This window comes from Boleophthalmus pectinirostris, unplaced genomic scaffold (genome assembly GCF_026225935.1).
Source record: "Boleophthalmus pectinirostris isolate CB_2022bp ecotype Guang Dong unplaced genomic scaffold, ASM2622593v1 HiC_scaffold_16, whole genome shotgun sequence".
Taxonomy (NCBI): domain Eukaryota; kingdom Metazoa; phylum Chordata; class Actinopteri; order Gobiiformes; family Gobiidae; genus Boleophthalmus; species Boleophthalmus pectinirostris.
The window spans coordinates 8,484,636-8,501,026 of NW_026571095.1; the positions used below are offsets into that span (position 1 = coordinate 8,484,636).

Sequence of the window (16,391 nt, forward strand, 5' to 3'; positions counted from 1 at the left end):
AGAAATTATAAAGGTATAACGCAGTATATAAAGCTGAACTTGCCTAACTGATCATAAACAGTAGTTTTTACTACAAATTCTACCACTACCACAGTGCATTACCAAGTATGCAGATTGTCTCACCTGTACTCGTCAGTGGGGTGTGCAATCTCAACAAGGTCCCCCAGACTGGCTTGAGGGAAGACCTTTGGGTTGACCACCAGTTCATCATCTGCAAGTTATACAACTGTCAGATATGGCTGCTATATATATGTACTGTAAATAAAATTGCTGTAATTGTCATGAACGTAACAATACAATTTTTCTTGGTGGATATATTCATACACTGGACAAGTTGTTCTTGTTATAGCACTTGTGTCTAGTTATTACTGTATCCAGTGATTATTATCAAAATAAAATAATGTTGTTTTTTTTGTTTTTGTTTTTTTCAGACTTATTTGAAACATGTCTTGGTCCTTAAAAGTTTCTAGTGGACAGGCTTGTCTATATGTAGGCTTTATTGCTTTGCCTAGAATGCTTCACAGTGTGTAGTTTATCTATCTCCATGTATCTCCATTTACAAGGTTTATTTTAGCATTAAAAACATGTTATTTAATAAATGCAAAATCGACACTGTAAAACATTCAGAAAAGGCAATAACATCATTAAGAAGTGAGCAGATGCTCCACCTAAAAAAGTTGCATAGTGCACCTATAAATCTGACACAATTTTGAGTAATAAATACAGGTACTATTTCAAAAGAAACAAAAGTAATATGTCGCCATTACATTAATCTACATTACTGAATCACCCTATTTTACTTACCACTTCCACCAAATCCCTTTTTGTGGAGCACTAGCTTGTATGATTTGTTAGTCCTCATTTTAAATCAGCTGAAACAAAACACAATACCATACATTTTAGATCGTTAGATTTTCACTGGTTTTTAAACGCAGACATGCAACCCACGAAAGCCTTGCACACTTCCCCAAACTTGTAAACATGCATCAAGTATGATCGTTTCTCTAGCCGATAGCCAGTATAAAAAGTTAAACCTATTCTTGAATTGAATCAATTTAACTATGACATTTAATCACAAATGACACAAATGTACCTGATACTAATCCTCGGTCATCAGCCTGAGTTTGCAGCAGACAGGAGCATGGATCGGACACTTCTCCGAGATAGGGAAGCCTGCACACGAAGCATTTCGCAAATCTACGCCATATTTTAGTAAAACAATGTACACAGAAACTGTTTCTTCATTAATTAATCCAAACAACGACACTATGCCGTAAAAAATTGTTTAGGGACAAGTATTTTGGTTTGTTAGCAGATTGTAGTCAGCGGTGGAGAGGCGCACAAGCTTGTGACTGTTTACTTCCGGCTAAAAACAAAGAAGAGATGTGATTGGTCCGAAAATGTACAAAGAGATTCAACTTACTCAAGAGGATACTGTTTTTACAAACTTCGCTTTATCTGTAAAAAACATTCATCATTGTAGCCAAGTAAACCAACTTAAACAAAATAAAATACAATTATGTTACAGTGTTACAATTTTCCCAATTTCGTTAATTTGAATAGATCAATAAAACATTAGAAATACTGTTTACTAACGCTGGTAGGCCAGAACGCTGGTAGGCCAGAACTTTGTGTGGGGCTTAGTTGTCATATGCCGTTATTTTCGATGCCATATACGCACTCATTTTCGTCAGGGAGTACAACTATATTTGTAATATAACTGTAAATATAATATAATATCATTATTTGCTACCACAACAATAGAAAAAAAAAACATATTTTGTCACAAATAATTACATGGCAGTGAGATTCATCTACATAACTAATAAGTAACATTTAAATGCAGTTACCACATTCCATACTCTAAAATGAAAACTTTAAAATGCCAGACACATTCTTCCATGAGAACACAGTGAAATTCATTAAAAAGAAAAGAATCAATTGTCATCTGATTTTAAAATACACAGACCTGTTTCAGCATTGTAATAATAAGTAGGCTAATTTGATGCCATTTCCAATTCAGTGTTGATTACTAGCTCTGCATCTCAATATTGTGCAATGTAATATATTAGGTAAAATTACTATACAGAATCATTGTCAAATGCACAGATTCTCATTTGAGGGTCCATCTCTACCACAGAGTGGTAGTAATATATCATATAAAATAGCATTAGGCATCTTTCATGTTTATTTTCTATTGCCTTTGCCCAACAACTGGAACTTTTCGGGGACGCTTTTGGCTTCTATTTATAAAACAATACTGACCTAAACTGTATTATTTAAGTGCAGTAGACTTAAATCTTATATAAACCATAACAAAAAAAGACTCAAGTTTTCAGCAGTCATTTTTGTGTAATCCTTGTGTGTTGTGTAAACAACATATAAACATGTTTTATAAGTTTCACTTCAGTTCTTTTTTACACAAGCTCTGCCTCTGTCTTGCTGTCTCATTGTTCTAACTGAACAGTAAAATGCATATTTTTGTACAATTTCTTGTACATTCCTCCTTAAGGCACATAATAAGTCTAGTGAATGCTTATCAGTAAGTTAGGTCTAGGTCTGTTTTCCAACCAGGGGTACAGGATTGTCAGGGGGTACTTGAAATGGTTTCAGATTTTAAAAGTTTAAAATGAATAGTATATGAATCTAAAATGTTCATTTTAATACATTTTTACATCCTTAAATGTCCTCTATTATGCAAAGTTCACTCTTGTGAGCTTTATGCCATGTTATAATGTTATTACCTTCTGGAGTTGTGTTTTATTTCATTCACATGTTTGAATAATCCTGGTTTATTAGTCTGTCTCTATCTCTAAATCTCAAGAAGTTCTGTTCTACCTTGCGATTTTTAAAAGTTAACAGCTACCTTTTACCTTTAGTTTAGTAGAGATTGCAATTCAAGGGCAGAAATCATCCAAAATATTCTCGTAAAGGTGTATAGAGTTTCAAAACACAGTGGAGCACTTCCTGTATTATGAGATCACAAAGTAGAACAGAGGGTTTTCTGTTTGAGAGGAAAATACACTGGGTTTGTGCATTAAACATGTGTGAATGAAAAAAAGAAAATCACCTCTCTGGGAATGTTTTTGATGAGGAAACAACATAACATATATCAGAAAATAGCATAATAATAATTTGGACAGGGTACATAAGAGTGTGAGATCTGGGGGCATGCAAGTAAAAAAAAAAAAGTTGGGAACCACTGGTCTAAATTGCAGTCTGTGCATTCTTTTTCCTGGCTGAGTGTCTTGTCTGTCAGCAGCAGTGTGTCTTCACATCCTGTGCTGAGGCTGTCTCCAGATTTGTGCTATCAAATTCTAAAAAAGTAAGCACATATTATTCATCATAGTCATATGGTCAGACTGTGTGCATCTATGAAACATTTTAATAATAATAATAATGCTCACTAATACTGTTGCCCAGGCCAATGTGGGCAGGGGTCCCATCTTCCAGGTCTTTCAAAATGCAGCTCTCAAAGGCCAAAGCTGCTACTCGGAAGAAAAATCTTTGCACATTTTCCCCTGAATGTTAGAAGAAACATGAACTGAACATGAAACAGAAACTGAGTTAAAGTTATAGCTGCACTATGGAACTTTTCTAGGGGAGGTTGAATAATGTAATGACTTTGCCTGGAATGTTCTACAATATGGCATTAAACTTATTTCCATGGAGACTCCATTGAGTTGAGTATTTTAGCAATAAAACAATTGTAATAGATAATTAATAGAATTAATTAATTAATAGTTAATGCAAGATATATAATTCTAATCCTGCCATACTCAAGCAAAGCAAATTATTTTGTTAAAATGCAGCGTTCTGTTGTAATGCAGTGAGATTATGGGTCTAGTCACTAATAGAAATGATTAGGTTAAACATTTGTGAATTTACCTTTTGGATAATTCATGGCAAAACACAATGTTATCAATTGCTAGGTTTCAAATGACATCACAGTATCCTATAGGCCAATATGATTTAATACAATGGGCTACAGCTAAAGTATATATTGTTCAGCTGCAAAGTTTTGCTGTAATATAACATGGTCGTGGGTCTGGTCAATAATAGAAATGATAAGGTTAATAAAATGTTAATTTACCTTTTGGATATTTTTATAACAAAGTACAATTTATCAGAATGAAAATCTGTCTCTTGACCCTTTCTGAGAGCAAGACATCATCCCATTCTAAAATCTGAAATCAACCAAACGTGAAAGTGACTCTTTACCAGTCTTGGATGAAACTGCCCAAAACTCTGCATTCATTTCCATCGCAATTTTGACAGCATCTCTCTCGGTTCTCCTCCTTTCCTCTAAGGACTAATATAGAAAAACAAAAACAATAAAACACACATCTTGGTTTATAGTCAATGTAATTAATACACATTTAACAGTGTTAAAATGTATTTCTGTAGCCACTATTACCAATAGACTTTAATATATAGCTCACCAGTAGATCACTTTTGGTTCCCACTAAGAAGACAAAACAGGAGCCTGGTTTGTTTTCTCTCATGGCCTCTTCAAGCCACTGTCTGTAAACAGGATTGTCACAAGTATCAGAAATCAGATACTGATGATACTTAAACTAGTATTGAAACTAGATACATTCACAGGACAGAAATGAACCTTTCCTGAATAGCTTTAGAATCATCTTGAACTGTATCACAACAAGCATAAGAGCACATAGACTAGTATAGGCCCATGCCATGGACTACTATAGATCCTACCTGAACCACTCAGGAATTACAAAGGTAGTACCATATGGTAATATAAAAGAAGGTAATATGATTTAATGTTGAAAATTACTTTCTTTTCTGAATAAAACATGTTTTTATTATCATCATAGTATCAGAATCTGAGTATCAAGTCCATTTCTTAATATCTAAATTTGTTGAGTTGAGTTAGAAATTTTGGTATTGTGACAACAGACTAATACTTTATTTTTTTTATTATAGAGTATTTTTTTTTTTTTTTCAAATATAGTTATATTAAATATGTGTTTGTGAAATTAGTAATCTTACTATGCACTTTTGGCTCCATACTGAACTACAGTAGTAGTAAAGCGTGTATAAAATAGAACCTTGACTCACCGTGTATGATCCAGAGACTTGATATCAGCCATGTCAAACACTGTTATGATAACTGGAAACCAAAATCAGAGTGAAATTGACTGTAGAATAATTGCATAATAAGATCTAAATAACTGAATATCTTACCTTGTGCACCCCGGTAATAAGCAGAAGCTATACATTTAAACTTTTCCTGCCCAGCTGTGTCCCAACTATAAGAAAATTCAAATAAAATGTTATTAGGAATTATAGAGTTGTTAACTGAATGATGACTTCTAGGTCCAACCAAAAACTTAACAGTTGATTTCTAGCTTTGTTTTACTTGTTTAATAATCAGTTAGCTTTCAAAAGTGCATGTTTAACCAAAAATCACATTGAATATGTAAATAATGTAGTTGTAATTGTAGAAATGACATAACATAAGATTACCAGTGTTTTACCATACTTAATTGATCCACAAGGGAAATTACTTGGACACAGTAGGTCAGACATCACAATATATTATAATAAAAAGAGTAAAAAATATAAATTGTAATAATACATTCTAGATAAGTAGCAAAAAAGATAGCAAAAGACAGGTGTCAAAAAAGGCATAATTATATAAGTGTACAAGTACAAGTAAAACTAAAACTGATGGTCACCACTAAAGCTATCTTAGCCTAGCCTAGCCTCCCTCCTACACTTTCTGTTACAGTTATAACATAATGAAGATCCATACTTATGACCTTCTTCCCTTTAAATGACTACAATTTCTTTTCAACGTGAGATGTGTAGTTGCTAATAAGAGGAAATTGTAAACATTGCTTTCAATCAGCTGATGGAATCGGAAGTAACATCGCACTTAACTCCGTTGAGAAAGAAAACAGAACTTCTATGACTTTTATGACTTACATCTGCAGAGAGAAAGGGACTCCTGACATCTCAAACCGCTCAATCTCAAAGTCCACTCCTATTGTGGCCTTATAGTCACGCTCAAAAACATCTTTACAAAATCTGAAACAACAAAATAGGACATTTTATTATAGCAAAGTACAACTGATTTCTTTTGTTATTTTCCAATATTATTTTCCATACTTGTAAATAAATAGAGGTGAAAAATATCTTGGAAAATGTATAATATTGCGATAGTTGTTCTGAAGTTATGACAAACTGGACGATCAAATATATATAATTAGAAGTATTTAAATTGACAACAGAGAGTTCAATCATAGTACTTTCTTTTATATTCCCATGTGGTCTTATATGTGTGTAATCCCTCAGTGGTCCAGGTAGGTTCCATAGCGGTCCCTGGGCGTATACCAGTCTATGTGCTCTTAAACTTGTTCTGACAAAGCTCAAGACCATTCTAAACTTATTCAGAAAAGCTTAATTTCTGTCCTGTGAATGGGACTTTTTAAGTATCTATACCTGCTCAAATGAGTATCTATTTTCAATACTAGTTTTAGTATCTGTTTTTTGTATTTTTGACACCCACCTACCCACCTCTGCCAGTATAAATGAGCTTATGTTATATATATTTTTGGATTTTGTTGTTCATTTGTACTTGTTAAATCACTTATGTGACTTCACCTATTGATGAGACATGTTTTTCCCACATTCAGGTCTCCAACAACCACCACTTTCGACATCTTCTGCCTATCCCATCTTAAAAAAAACAACAAAAAAACATTTGTAAATCAGAATATAAAAATTATAAAATAGATAATACTAAAAAGGGGGAAGGACTCACGGTTGGTTTCTGCATGCTCTGTCTTTACAAGATTCTTTGGTCTGAGGGTCCCAGTCCTGCTTCAGCTGCAGACTGGCTTCAGGAATGTAACACTGAAAACACACAAATAATACTGAGGTAATAATGATACATGAATGCCTAATTGTATAATATTGGTTTAAACTCAACTATGCAATTTTTTTTTCTCTAATTTGTTGTTATGATACAAAAAATATCAAGTTTGATTTTGATACAAAGAAACAGACTCAAAACTCAGTACTGATTCCGATATCACAATGATAATAAAAACACTCTTTATTTAAACAATAGAAAGTGATTTCAACATTACATCGCAGTATTTTCTTTTCTATTCCCATGTGGCCTTATAGCTGTGTAGTCCCTCGGTGGTCCAGGTAGGTTCCATAGTAGTCCATATACTAGTTGTAGTGGCAGTTTAACACCAGAGATTGCCACTATAGCTGAGAGGGCTGTTTGGTTTTAGCTTGACTCATGTGTCTAAGATGAAAACGGAAAGATTCAATGTCCAAATTTACAAAATATTGGTTATGAGGTTCAATTAAAAGATGCAACCTCCACAACTTAAGATAACACAATATATTCGGATCACACAGTAAAAAAAACTGTATGGCCTCAGCCCCCTACAGCTTCCACACAAAGAATAATCAGGCCACATAGGCCACCTGGCTATGAGCCACCAGGCTCCACCCCCAAGGCTCCACCCCAAACACCTTGAACCAATGTAGGACAAAAATGGCCGTAACACTAGTCTATGTGCTCTTATACATGTTCTGATACAGCTCAAGATCATTAAAGATTTAAGATGAAAACTCAAGAAAAATCCCAACCTGGATTCAAACAACACATTTTCAGGAGCCTGTGATGAAAAAAATTTAAAATATTGTTGTGTACCCTACATTTTGACACCACAATCTTGGACTTAGACTCAGTCTGTTTCAGTTGTATGTTATGTAAGTTACATATTATGTCTTCATTTTGTCTGTGCTCTTTATAGCAGAGTCATCAAAATCAAGCCCCACAGCTCAGCACAACATCACCTTTGAGGCTCCTGTTAAACACTCATGTCCCTGCTCTATATTTAGTCCTCTGCTGTGACTGACCCTGATTCAATTTTCTGTTTGGTTCATCAAGATGTTACATCAGATGTCACATGCCTCCAATAAGTACGAAGACCACCACTGCTCTGAGACTAATGATGACCAAAGACTGCATGCTGGATTGAAAATTAGATACTAATCGATACTGAAACTAGTATTGAAAATAGATACTCATTTGAGCAGGTATCGATATTAAAAAAGTCACATTGAAAGAACAGAAATGAACCTTTCCTGAATAGCTTCAGAACAGGGGTTTTCAACGTTTTTCAGGCCAAAGACTCCCAAACTGAGGGAGAGCTGTAGCAGGGACCTCCTACAATATATATTGCATATAGTTGTGTTCTATATTAAATTGGGCCTAGTGTCGTGTATAAACAGCTACTCTGTTATTGTACATTCATTACTAGGGGATATTCCATCGAAGTTGCTTAGCAAGTCCAGGCTTATCCTAAAATCCTGAGCTGAAACTAGCTCCATCTCCAGTTTAAGCCTCAACTTGTTTAATGACAGAAATAAGCCTGAGTCTGACCAAAGCTAACTCAGGCCGGAAGTTAAAGTTGTACTTTACGCGTGCTAGCAGTAACTCTGAGAAGGCCAGAGCAATAGAGCAAAATATCACAGAGAATGGGCTCAAAATGTGACTTTTTTTAAGGATCAGATTAGAGTGAGGAACCACAGCACACATGGACAAGAGTTCGATATGGGACACTTAACTTTTCTGGTCATTCTGTTCTGAGGAGCGAGAGGAAAGACAATGACTACCCCCTCCTCTCCTGGTCGCTTCCCCTCCTTTTCTGGTCCTTCTGTGGACAGAGAGGAGGATGGCTGCGTAGTACGGACTTTGGAGCCTGGTTAATCCAGGCTGGGGAATGAAGTTGCCTGACTCCTTCCTTATGTGTGGTAGTACGTGTGAATCTTAAGTTCCCCTGTGAGTAAAAGTAAAGCTGTACTGGACCTGTCCACATGTAGTTTAACAAGAAATGCTAAAATCTGCGCCAACATGTTTGCAGTTTGACAGGAAATGAGAGAGATGTGATGAAGGAGCAAACAGCCAGGACCCACAGACAACCAGAGAAGAAATATATATATATATATATATAATGTTTAAATTCTGGATGACATTCTATTGTCTAAATAAATACTTTTTTATTATCATCATTTTATCAGAAGTGGTATTGAGTATCAAGTCTATTCCTCAGTATCAAAATTGAATTTGAAATTTTAGTATTTAGTCCTTGTTTAGCCCTGCTTTAGGTGTGTTCTTTATTTAGTTCAACTTTTGTTTCCAGTTTAAGATGGAGGTACATTTCTAGTCTAGTCCCAAATTTGTCCTGTTTTAGGTATAGTTTTTGTTTAGACCTGGTTTAGTGCTTTAGTGCTTAGTTCTTGATCTGGTCATGATTGAAAGTGCTTTCACATTTGTCCTGGTTTGGTCCAGATTTGAGCCCAGTTTAGTCCAGATGTGGATTTAGTTGGGTCCTGTTTTCGACCAGTTTTTGGTCCAGATTTAGTTCTGGGCTTCATGTGCAAGTGTCCACGTTCAGTTCTAAATTCACAGTTACTGCACAAAATAATGTAGTAATGTGTTTTCATTCAAGTCATATTTACCTAGTTAAGTGTTAGACAGTGTGACTGGTTCAGCGTTACCTTTGGAAAATCCCAGATGACTCTGTCTTTGCTGATGGGTGGTGGAAAGGGCAGCATCCCATTCTTGTTTACTGACATGATCACGCTGAAAAGAATTTATGGTCAAACCAATAAATCTGGTGCCTCTTATTCCTGTATTAAAATCCCTAAAATGTATATGGCCAATAGCTAAGGTCAAAAGTAACTTCATAAAACTGATGCTCTGCAAGTCGATACGATAGCCAACAAGAGCTAGCAATTAAGGCTAGTTCATCCTCTGTTTATATGTTTCGATGCCAACAAACCACCTTTACGTTGAACGCTACTCGATTGCGCATTGTAACAGTTACAGTGAAAGCGAAATGCGTGAACATTTAATGATAACTCACCAAAAAGAAAGAACGTTGATAGCTGGATGCGTTCCTCCCTCGAGCTGCAGCTCGTGCACACGAACTCTGCAGGATGTATTGGAGGCTTGTTTCTATGGAAACCGACAACCCAAACGCGCGTCACGTCACTATCGTGCTGGGTTTACAAGGCTGGAGTGAGTGATCAATTTATCATCAGTGAATACTGAACATACTTTTAAAGACATTTGTCCAACGAACTAAACTGATAAAGCCTAAAAAATATCTGTAGCCAACAGACTCTGACACTGCAGTTGCCTATGTAGCCAAAAGGCAATTAAAGAGGCCCACCATACTTCCTCAAAATTCGAGTTTGGTTAATCAGTTATACAGATGACAGGTTTGATTCAGATCAACACAATCAGACAGAAGATTACAGAATGAGCTAAGTAAGTCATAATTAATTAATCAATAAGTAATTTCTATATAATAATGAGAAGCATAAGCACAGTTCAAATTCCTACTGCAGGGAACCCTATTTTTTTTTTTTTTTTGATCAACTTCAGGTAGTCTCAACTTCAAGTGGTGTCAGCATCAGGCCAGTTCCTCAGTTATGCAATGATTGACCATCTACCCTACTGGTATAGGCCCTAGCGCAAAAATATTATTTTATTTCACTTAGCGCAAGGATATGCGCCGCAGTTCATTGTTGCTCGCGGTATAAAAGCAAGAGCAGACACAGTTAAGGCAAAGTTTGAAGTGGAGCTCATACAATGGTTGCGCAAAAGGACGTCCGGAAACGGAGCGGAGTTTAATGTTAGACTAAACCTTCTTAACTGCGATGAGGACTAGATGTATGTTTTTCTTTTTTGACTGCATCTTGGACAAGTTTGGAACATGGACCAAGAAGGCTCGAATCGAGGTAGGCCCCAAACCAGTGCGCATGGCTCCTTATATTCTGAGGCATATTCTGGTGTTACGGCATTGGAGCCCTTCACTTTTGTTGTATAATTGCAAATTTTTATCTTAAACAAAGTCCTACATGTGGTGTATTCATTTAATGTTAAAGTAGATGAGTTTAACGTGTGGATTGAAAAGATACTAAAAGGATGAAAATAGCGTTTGAAGATGGCGGATGCGCTAAGTTGATGCTAACAGGTCTGACCTTGAGTGCGATGTAATTAATGCATTAATATTTGTATTCTGGCAACCACGTTTATTTATGTTACTGTATACTATCCGCACCCTTCCTAAATACATGAACAGTTTTAACAGATGTTCAAAACGACTTTAATGAAGCCGACTGATGACATTTTCATATTATTGCAAATATGGGGCCTTCAGCGCCAGTTGACCTAAAGGCAAAAAGCACGTGCTCCAAGGCTAGGTCAGCTAGCTAGTGTGGAGCTATGACGTGACAGACTTTGTCGTAGATTCACTGCGCGCGCACAGGAGCTCCATGACTTTTAAACAGTGAACTTTATAGTGTTGCAATGGTTTATCTTTGCATGTTATTTAGCTACATTCATATGGAGAACCAAAAATGACATAATTACAAATAAATAAATAGCGGAATAAATGCTAGAAAGTATTATATTCAATTGTGAAAAAATGTAAATGTGTAAATGATATATATATATATATATATATATACACACAATGTGTAAATGAATACATTATATATATTATATATAATTTCGCATCATTAAATTTTACGTGTGTTTATTTCTAAGTGTTTTATTTTTTTCTTTTATTAATTTGCATTTTTTAATTATTTTAATATTTTTCTTCCCTCGTTTATTCATGCGAACATTATTTATTTGTTATTTGTTATAGTTATATCCACATTTATGTTTTCACGCATGTATTTCCACATTTATTCTTATGCACTTTTCTTGCCAGTTTATGCTAATTTTTGGGCAGGACTGACTGATTTACAGAACTTTGATCTCTGCTTACTCCTGCTCCTTATGTAGGCAGCTGTTTCTATTTGGGACACTACTATTGCTACTACTTCAACCACTACCACTACTACTACTACAAATACTACTAATACCACTTTAAATACTACTACTTCAATTACTGCTACTACTGTTACTACTACTACTACTTCAAACACTACTACTACTTTTATTATTTCAGATACTAATATTACTTGAAACAGTGCTACTACTACTAGTACTACTACTACTACTACTATTTGAAATACTACTACTACTATTTCAAATATTACTAATACTACTTTAATTACTACTTCTAGTACTACTTCAAATACTACTTTAAATACTGCTGCTACATCAAATGCTACTATTGTTATGACTACTATTTCAAATATTGTTGCTACTACTATTACTAATATTTCAAATATTTCAAATACCACTACTTAAAATACTACTACAAAAAATACAGTCTTTTCTTAAGGTTTAGGGTAATTTCTGATCATCTTATTTTTGATTGACTACTGTTTATAGATGGTTTATTGTTTAAAAATTACTAATATACCATTACTATTATTTTAAACACTACTACTTTAAGTACTACTACTTCTAATACTACTATTTCAAAAACTAATACTACTACTGTTTAAATACTTCAAATACTACTTCATATGTTGCTACTGCTACTTCTTTTAATACTACTAATACCACTTCAAATACCACTAGTTCAAATACTGCTACCACTGCTATTTAAAATACTCCTTCTTGAAGTACTGCTACCTACTACTCTTTCAAATAGTTTTAATTACGATGTCATTATGTATAAATACCATAACTGGGGAAACGTGTTTGTAAATCCATACAGTGTAGTGAACAGGTACAACTTAACCACATGTATAGATGATGTTTGTCCTAAGTACGGCCATTGATTCTGATGGAAGCACTGCAAATGTATTACATATGAAGAAGGCACCATCAAGTGGTGTTTAAAGGTACTGCAGGTACTAATATCTCAAATGCTACTTAGACTATTTCAAATACTGCTATTACTACTGTTTCAAATACTTCAAATACTACTACTTCCAAGTACTACTACTTTAAATGCTGCTCCTACTACAACTACTATTTCAAATACTACTTCTACTACTTGAAGTAGTACTACTATTTCTAGTACTACATCAGATACTCTAACTTGAAATAGTGCTGCTACTACTGCTATTTCAAAAACTACTAATACCGCTTCAAATACTACTACTTCAAATATTGCTACCACTATTACTACTACAAATACTGCTACTACTCCGCTAGCTACTACTATTTCAGATGCTCGGAATAAGACTTCAAATAATATTACCTCTGCTGATACTTGAAATACTACTACTGTCTAAAATATCCCAACTATTACTTCAAACACTACTTCTACTGCTATCTCAAATACCACTTGTACTACTTAAAATACTGCTACTACTACTTCTTCTTCTTCTTCTTACTGGTACTTGAACTACTGCTACCACCATTACTACTACTGTTACTTCAAATATCACTACTGATACTTCAAACACTACTACTTCTGTCTCAAATGCTACTTAAAATACTGCTAGTACTGTTTCAAAAACTACTACTTCTTCAAATACTGGTACTTCAAATACTGCTACTATTACTACTTCAAATACTGCTACTACTATTATTGTTTCAAACGCTGCTACTACTGCTACTACTTCAGATACTACTGCTTCTTCAAATGCTTCTACTACTACTACCTACTAATTTAAATACTAATTCCACTTCTAATACTACTACTCCAAATATTACTACTGCTATTATTACTACAAATACTACTACTTTTTTCAAACACTGCTACTAGTACTTCAAATACTACTTCTAATCTTTCAAATACTGCTACTACTTAAAATACTATTACTACTATATCAAATACTACTAATGATACTTCAAATACTACTCCTTTAAATGCTACTATTATTACCATTTCAAATACTCCTACTACTCCTACTTCAAATACCAGTCCTATTACTTCAAATATTTGTACTACTACAACTTCAAATACTGCTACCTAAAATGCTACTACTTCAAATACTACTACAAATACTGCTACTACTATAACTACTTCAAGTACTGCTACTACTATTTAAAATATTTCTTCTACTATTTCAAATACTACCACTTCAGTTTTAAGTTAAATTTTTGTGAATATCTAGTCTCCAAAGCTATTATATTACATCAAGAATTTTCAAGTGTGTGTGTGCGTGTGCGTGTGCGTGTGTGTAAAATGTCATTAATTAAAATAGATCTCACTAGGCGTATGTTAAAATTATTAAAAAACAAGCATTATGTTTGAAATGCTTAACTAACCTGTGTGCAAAATTCCTGTAGTACCTTTAAACACCACTTGGTGGTGCCATCTTCATGTGTAATGCATTTGCAGTGCTTCCATCAGAACCAATGGCTGCACTTGTGTTATACATCATATGTGTATGGTACTATTATTACTTCAAATACTACTACTACTACCTCAACTTCAACTACTACTACTTCAAATAATAGTACGTCAAATACTACTACTACTACTACTATTTCAATATTACTTCAAATTATACTACAACAATTATACTACTACTTGAAACATTACTAGAAATACTTCTATTAAATCTTACTATTATTACTTCAAATACCACCATTACTTACTACATTACACAGTTACTAGTACTACTGCTGTTTTAAAATACTTCAATGACTACTGCTTCAAATAATACTACTACTTCAAATGTTGCTACGACTGCTACTTCTATTTCAAATAATACTGTTTCAAATACTACTACTGTTTCAAATACTACTGTTCCAAAAAACATTACTACTGCCATTTTGAATACTACTACTAATAGTAATACTAGTACCACAAATCCTACTAGTACTTCAAATTCTACTGGCTATTTTTTTGTAAGTAGTAAAAATGGTTTTAAGTTTAATTTTTGTGAATATTTAGTCTCCAAAGCTGTTACAATGCTGTTACATGCTTCTACTACTATTGCTACCATTACTACTATTTAAAATAATACAATTTCAAATGCTGCAGTTACTACCACTTAAAATACTACTATACTATATTACTTTAAATACTGCTACTAATACTACCTCAAGTAGTACTACTACTATTATTTCAAATACTCCTAATACTATGTGAAATACTAATTGAAATACTTCTTTTCGAATAGAGCCTGACCAATACGGATTTTGCTGTGGCCGATATGAAACCGATATAATGGGAGTTGAAGCTGCCGATAGCCGATATAATCGCCGATATATTTAGTGATGTAAAAATTCACTGTAAATGTTGAATTGTTTAAAAAACTTAGGTTCGGCTCTAGTGGATTCTAAATTGGGTTTATTTAGGCAACATTTATTGTTATTCTGCCTCTTTACATCATATTTACAGAGAGTAGGTTGGCTTAATGGCATTTTTGCATCACATTCTAGACACTATTGATGGGTATTCCAGTTCTTTTTAGAGAACCGGCTTCTTTGGCTTGGCTCAATAAAAGCTGCTGGTTCTTTTGGCTCTTAAGTGGCTCTTCAGATTGTTTTGTTGCAAGCAGGTCTAAAGCACGTCTAAAGCAGGACTGAATCAGGACTGAACCAGGACTGAAGAAGGACTAAACCAGGACTAAAACAGATCTAGACCACGTGTAAAACAGGACTAAACCAAAATTGAACCAGGACTGAGTGTCGGGACTCCGTCTGTATCTCGTGCCCAAGATTAGTCTTGGTTTATTTATTTTATGCTAAACTACAGCCAAATATGCACGTTTTTTTATCCTATGTACACGCAAATTTCTCAAAGTTTCGTTTTTAGCCGCTGCTGCTGTCAAACTCCAACTAGCCTGCACGCGGCGTGAAGAGAAAAAAAGTGAGAGAGAGAAAACACTGCTCCCAATAAGGATCAGGCTCCCGTCGTTCGCTTCAAAGAGCCAGCTTTAAGAGCCATTTCGTTCGCGACCGACCCATAACTAGTAAAGAAACTAGCGCTATTAGCCTTTAGCTGTAAATACATGCACGCCGCGGTAATTAATTATATGTGCAAATGTAATAATTCCCACGTCTATTCGCAGCTCATTTACATATCAATGCAGGTCCAGTAACAAATATATGGCCAATACAGTCACTTTACAATAGGCCAATAGAAAACAGCCTGTTGATGTGCGGGAGCTACAGCAGCTAACCCATAACAAGTGACCAAAACTAGCTTCAAAGTCGACATATTTCCAACACTCACCGCTCACACAGGCTCCTCCTCACATCACAAGTCTGCACTAATAAATGTCCTTTTAATCCAGACTCAAACTGATTGTCCGTAAAAAGAATATAATCTCAATGTTTGGATCTATGTCTGCGGTGTAAACAAACACACGACTGACGTGACGCTGTGGTGTGCTCAGGGACAGTACGGACACACACACAGACAAATGACTCTGCAGATAAATACTGATGTGGTGCCACATTTTAGGACATTTACCTGTCTGTAAATTGGATTAAATGAACATAATGTAGAGAGTCTAAGATT

The 16,391-nt window shown here is 34.8% G+C and overlaps 2 protein-coding genes across 6 annotated transcripts in view; both read right to left on the bottom strand.

The window, feature by feature from the left end:
* The window catches only part of depdc5 (DEP domain containing 5, GATOR1 subcomplex subunit), a 33,389-nt gene extending 32,035 nt beyond the window's left edge, over positions 1-1,354 (bottom strand). For all 5 annotated transcript variants that reach the window (XM_055152072.1, XM_055152074.1, XM_055152073.1 and 2 more), the window contains exons 1-3: positions 1,094-1,354; positions 805-872; positions 124-211 (exon numbers count right to left, since the gene is read on the bottom strand). In XM_055152072.1, the coding sequence (XP_055008047.1) occupies positions 124-211; positions 805-862 (146 nt within the window). In that variant the 5' untranslated portion in view covers positions 863-872; positions 1,094-1,354. The remainder of the gene's footprint in view (positions 1-123; positions 212-804; positions 873-1,093) is intronic.
* Positions 1,355-3,255: 1,901 nt separating this feature from the next.
* rab36 (RAB36, member RAS oncogene family) lies at positions 3,256-9,630 on the bottom strand. Its single transcript, XM_020922219.2, has 10 exons — positions 9,553-9,630; positions 6,791-6,882; positions 6,631-6,705; positions 5,953-6,054; positions 5,209-5,273; positions 5,083-5,134; positions 4,443-4,524; positions 4,222-4,312; positions 3,408-3,521; positions 3,256-3,317 (listed from the first exon to the last, which is right to left on the bottom strand). Exons 1-10 carry the CDS (start codon positions 9,628-9,630, stop codon positions 3,256-3,258), a joined length of 813 nt encoding a protein of 270 aa, XP_020777878.1.
* Between the last annotated feature and the right edge of the window lie 6,761 nt (positions 9,631-16,391).

Coding starts and splice junctions, on each gene's coding strand:
- rab36 (XM_020922219.2), bottom strand. CDS start 9,630: ATGTCAGTAAACAAGAATGGGATGCTGCCCTTTCCACCACCCATCAGC. Junction 6,883..9,552: donor TCATCTGGGATTTTCCAAAG/GTAACGCTGAAC, acceptor GTGTGTTTTCAG/TGTTACATTCCTGAAGCCAG. Junction 3,522..4,221: donor GGCAGTTTCATCCAAGACTG/GTAAAGAGTCAC, acceptor TCTAACATTCAG/GGGAAAATGTGCAAAGATTT.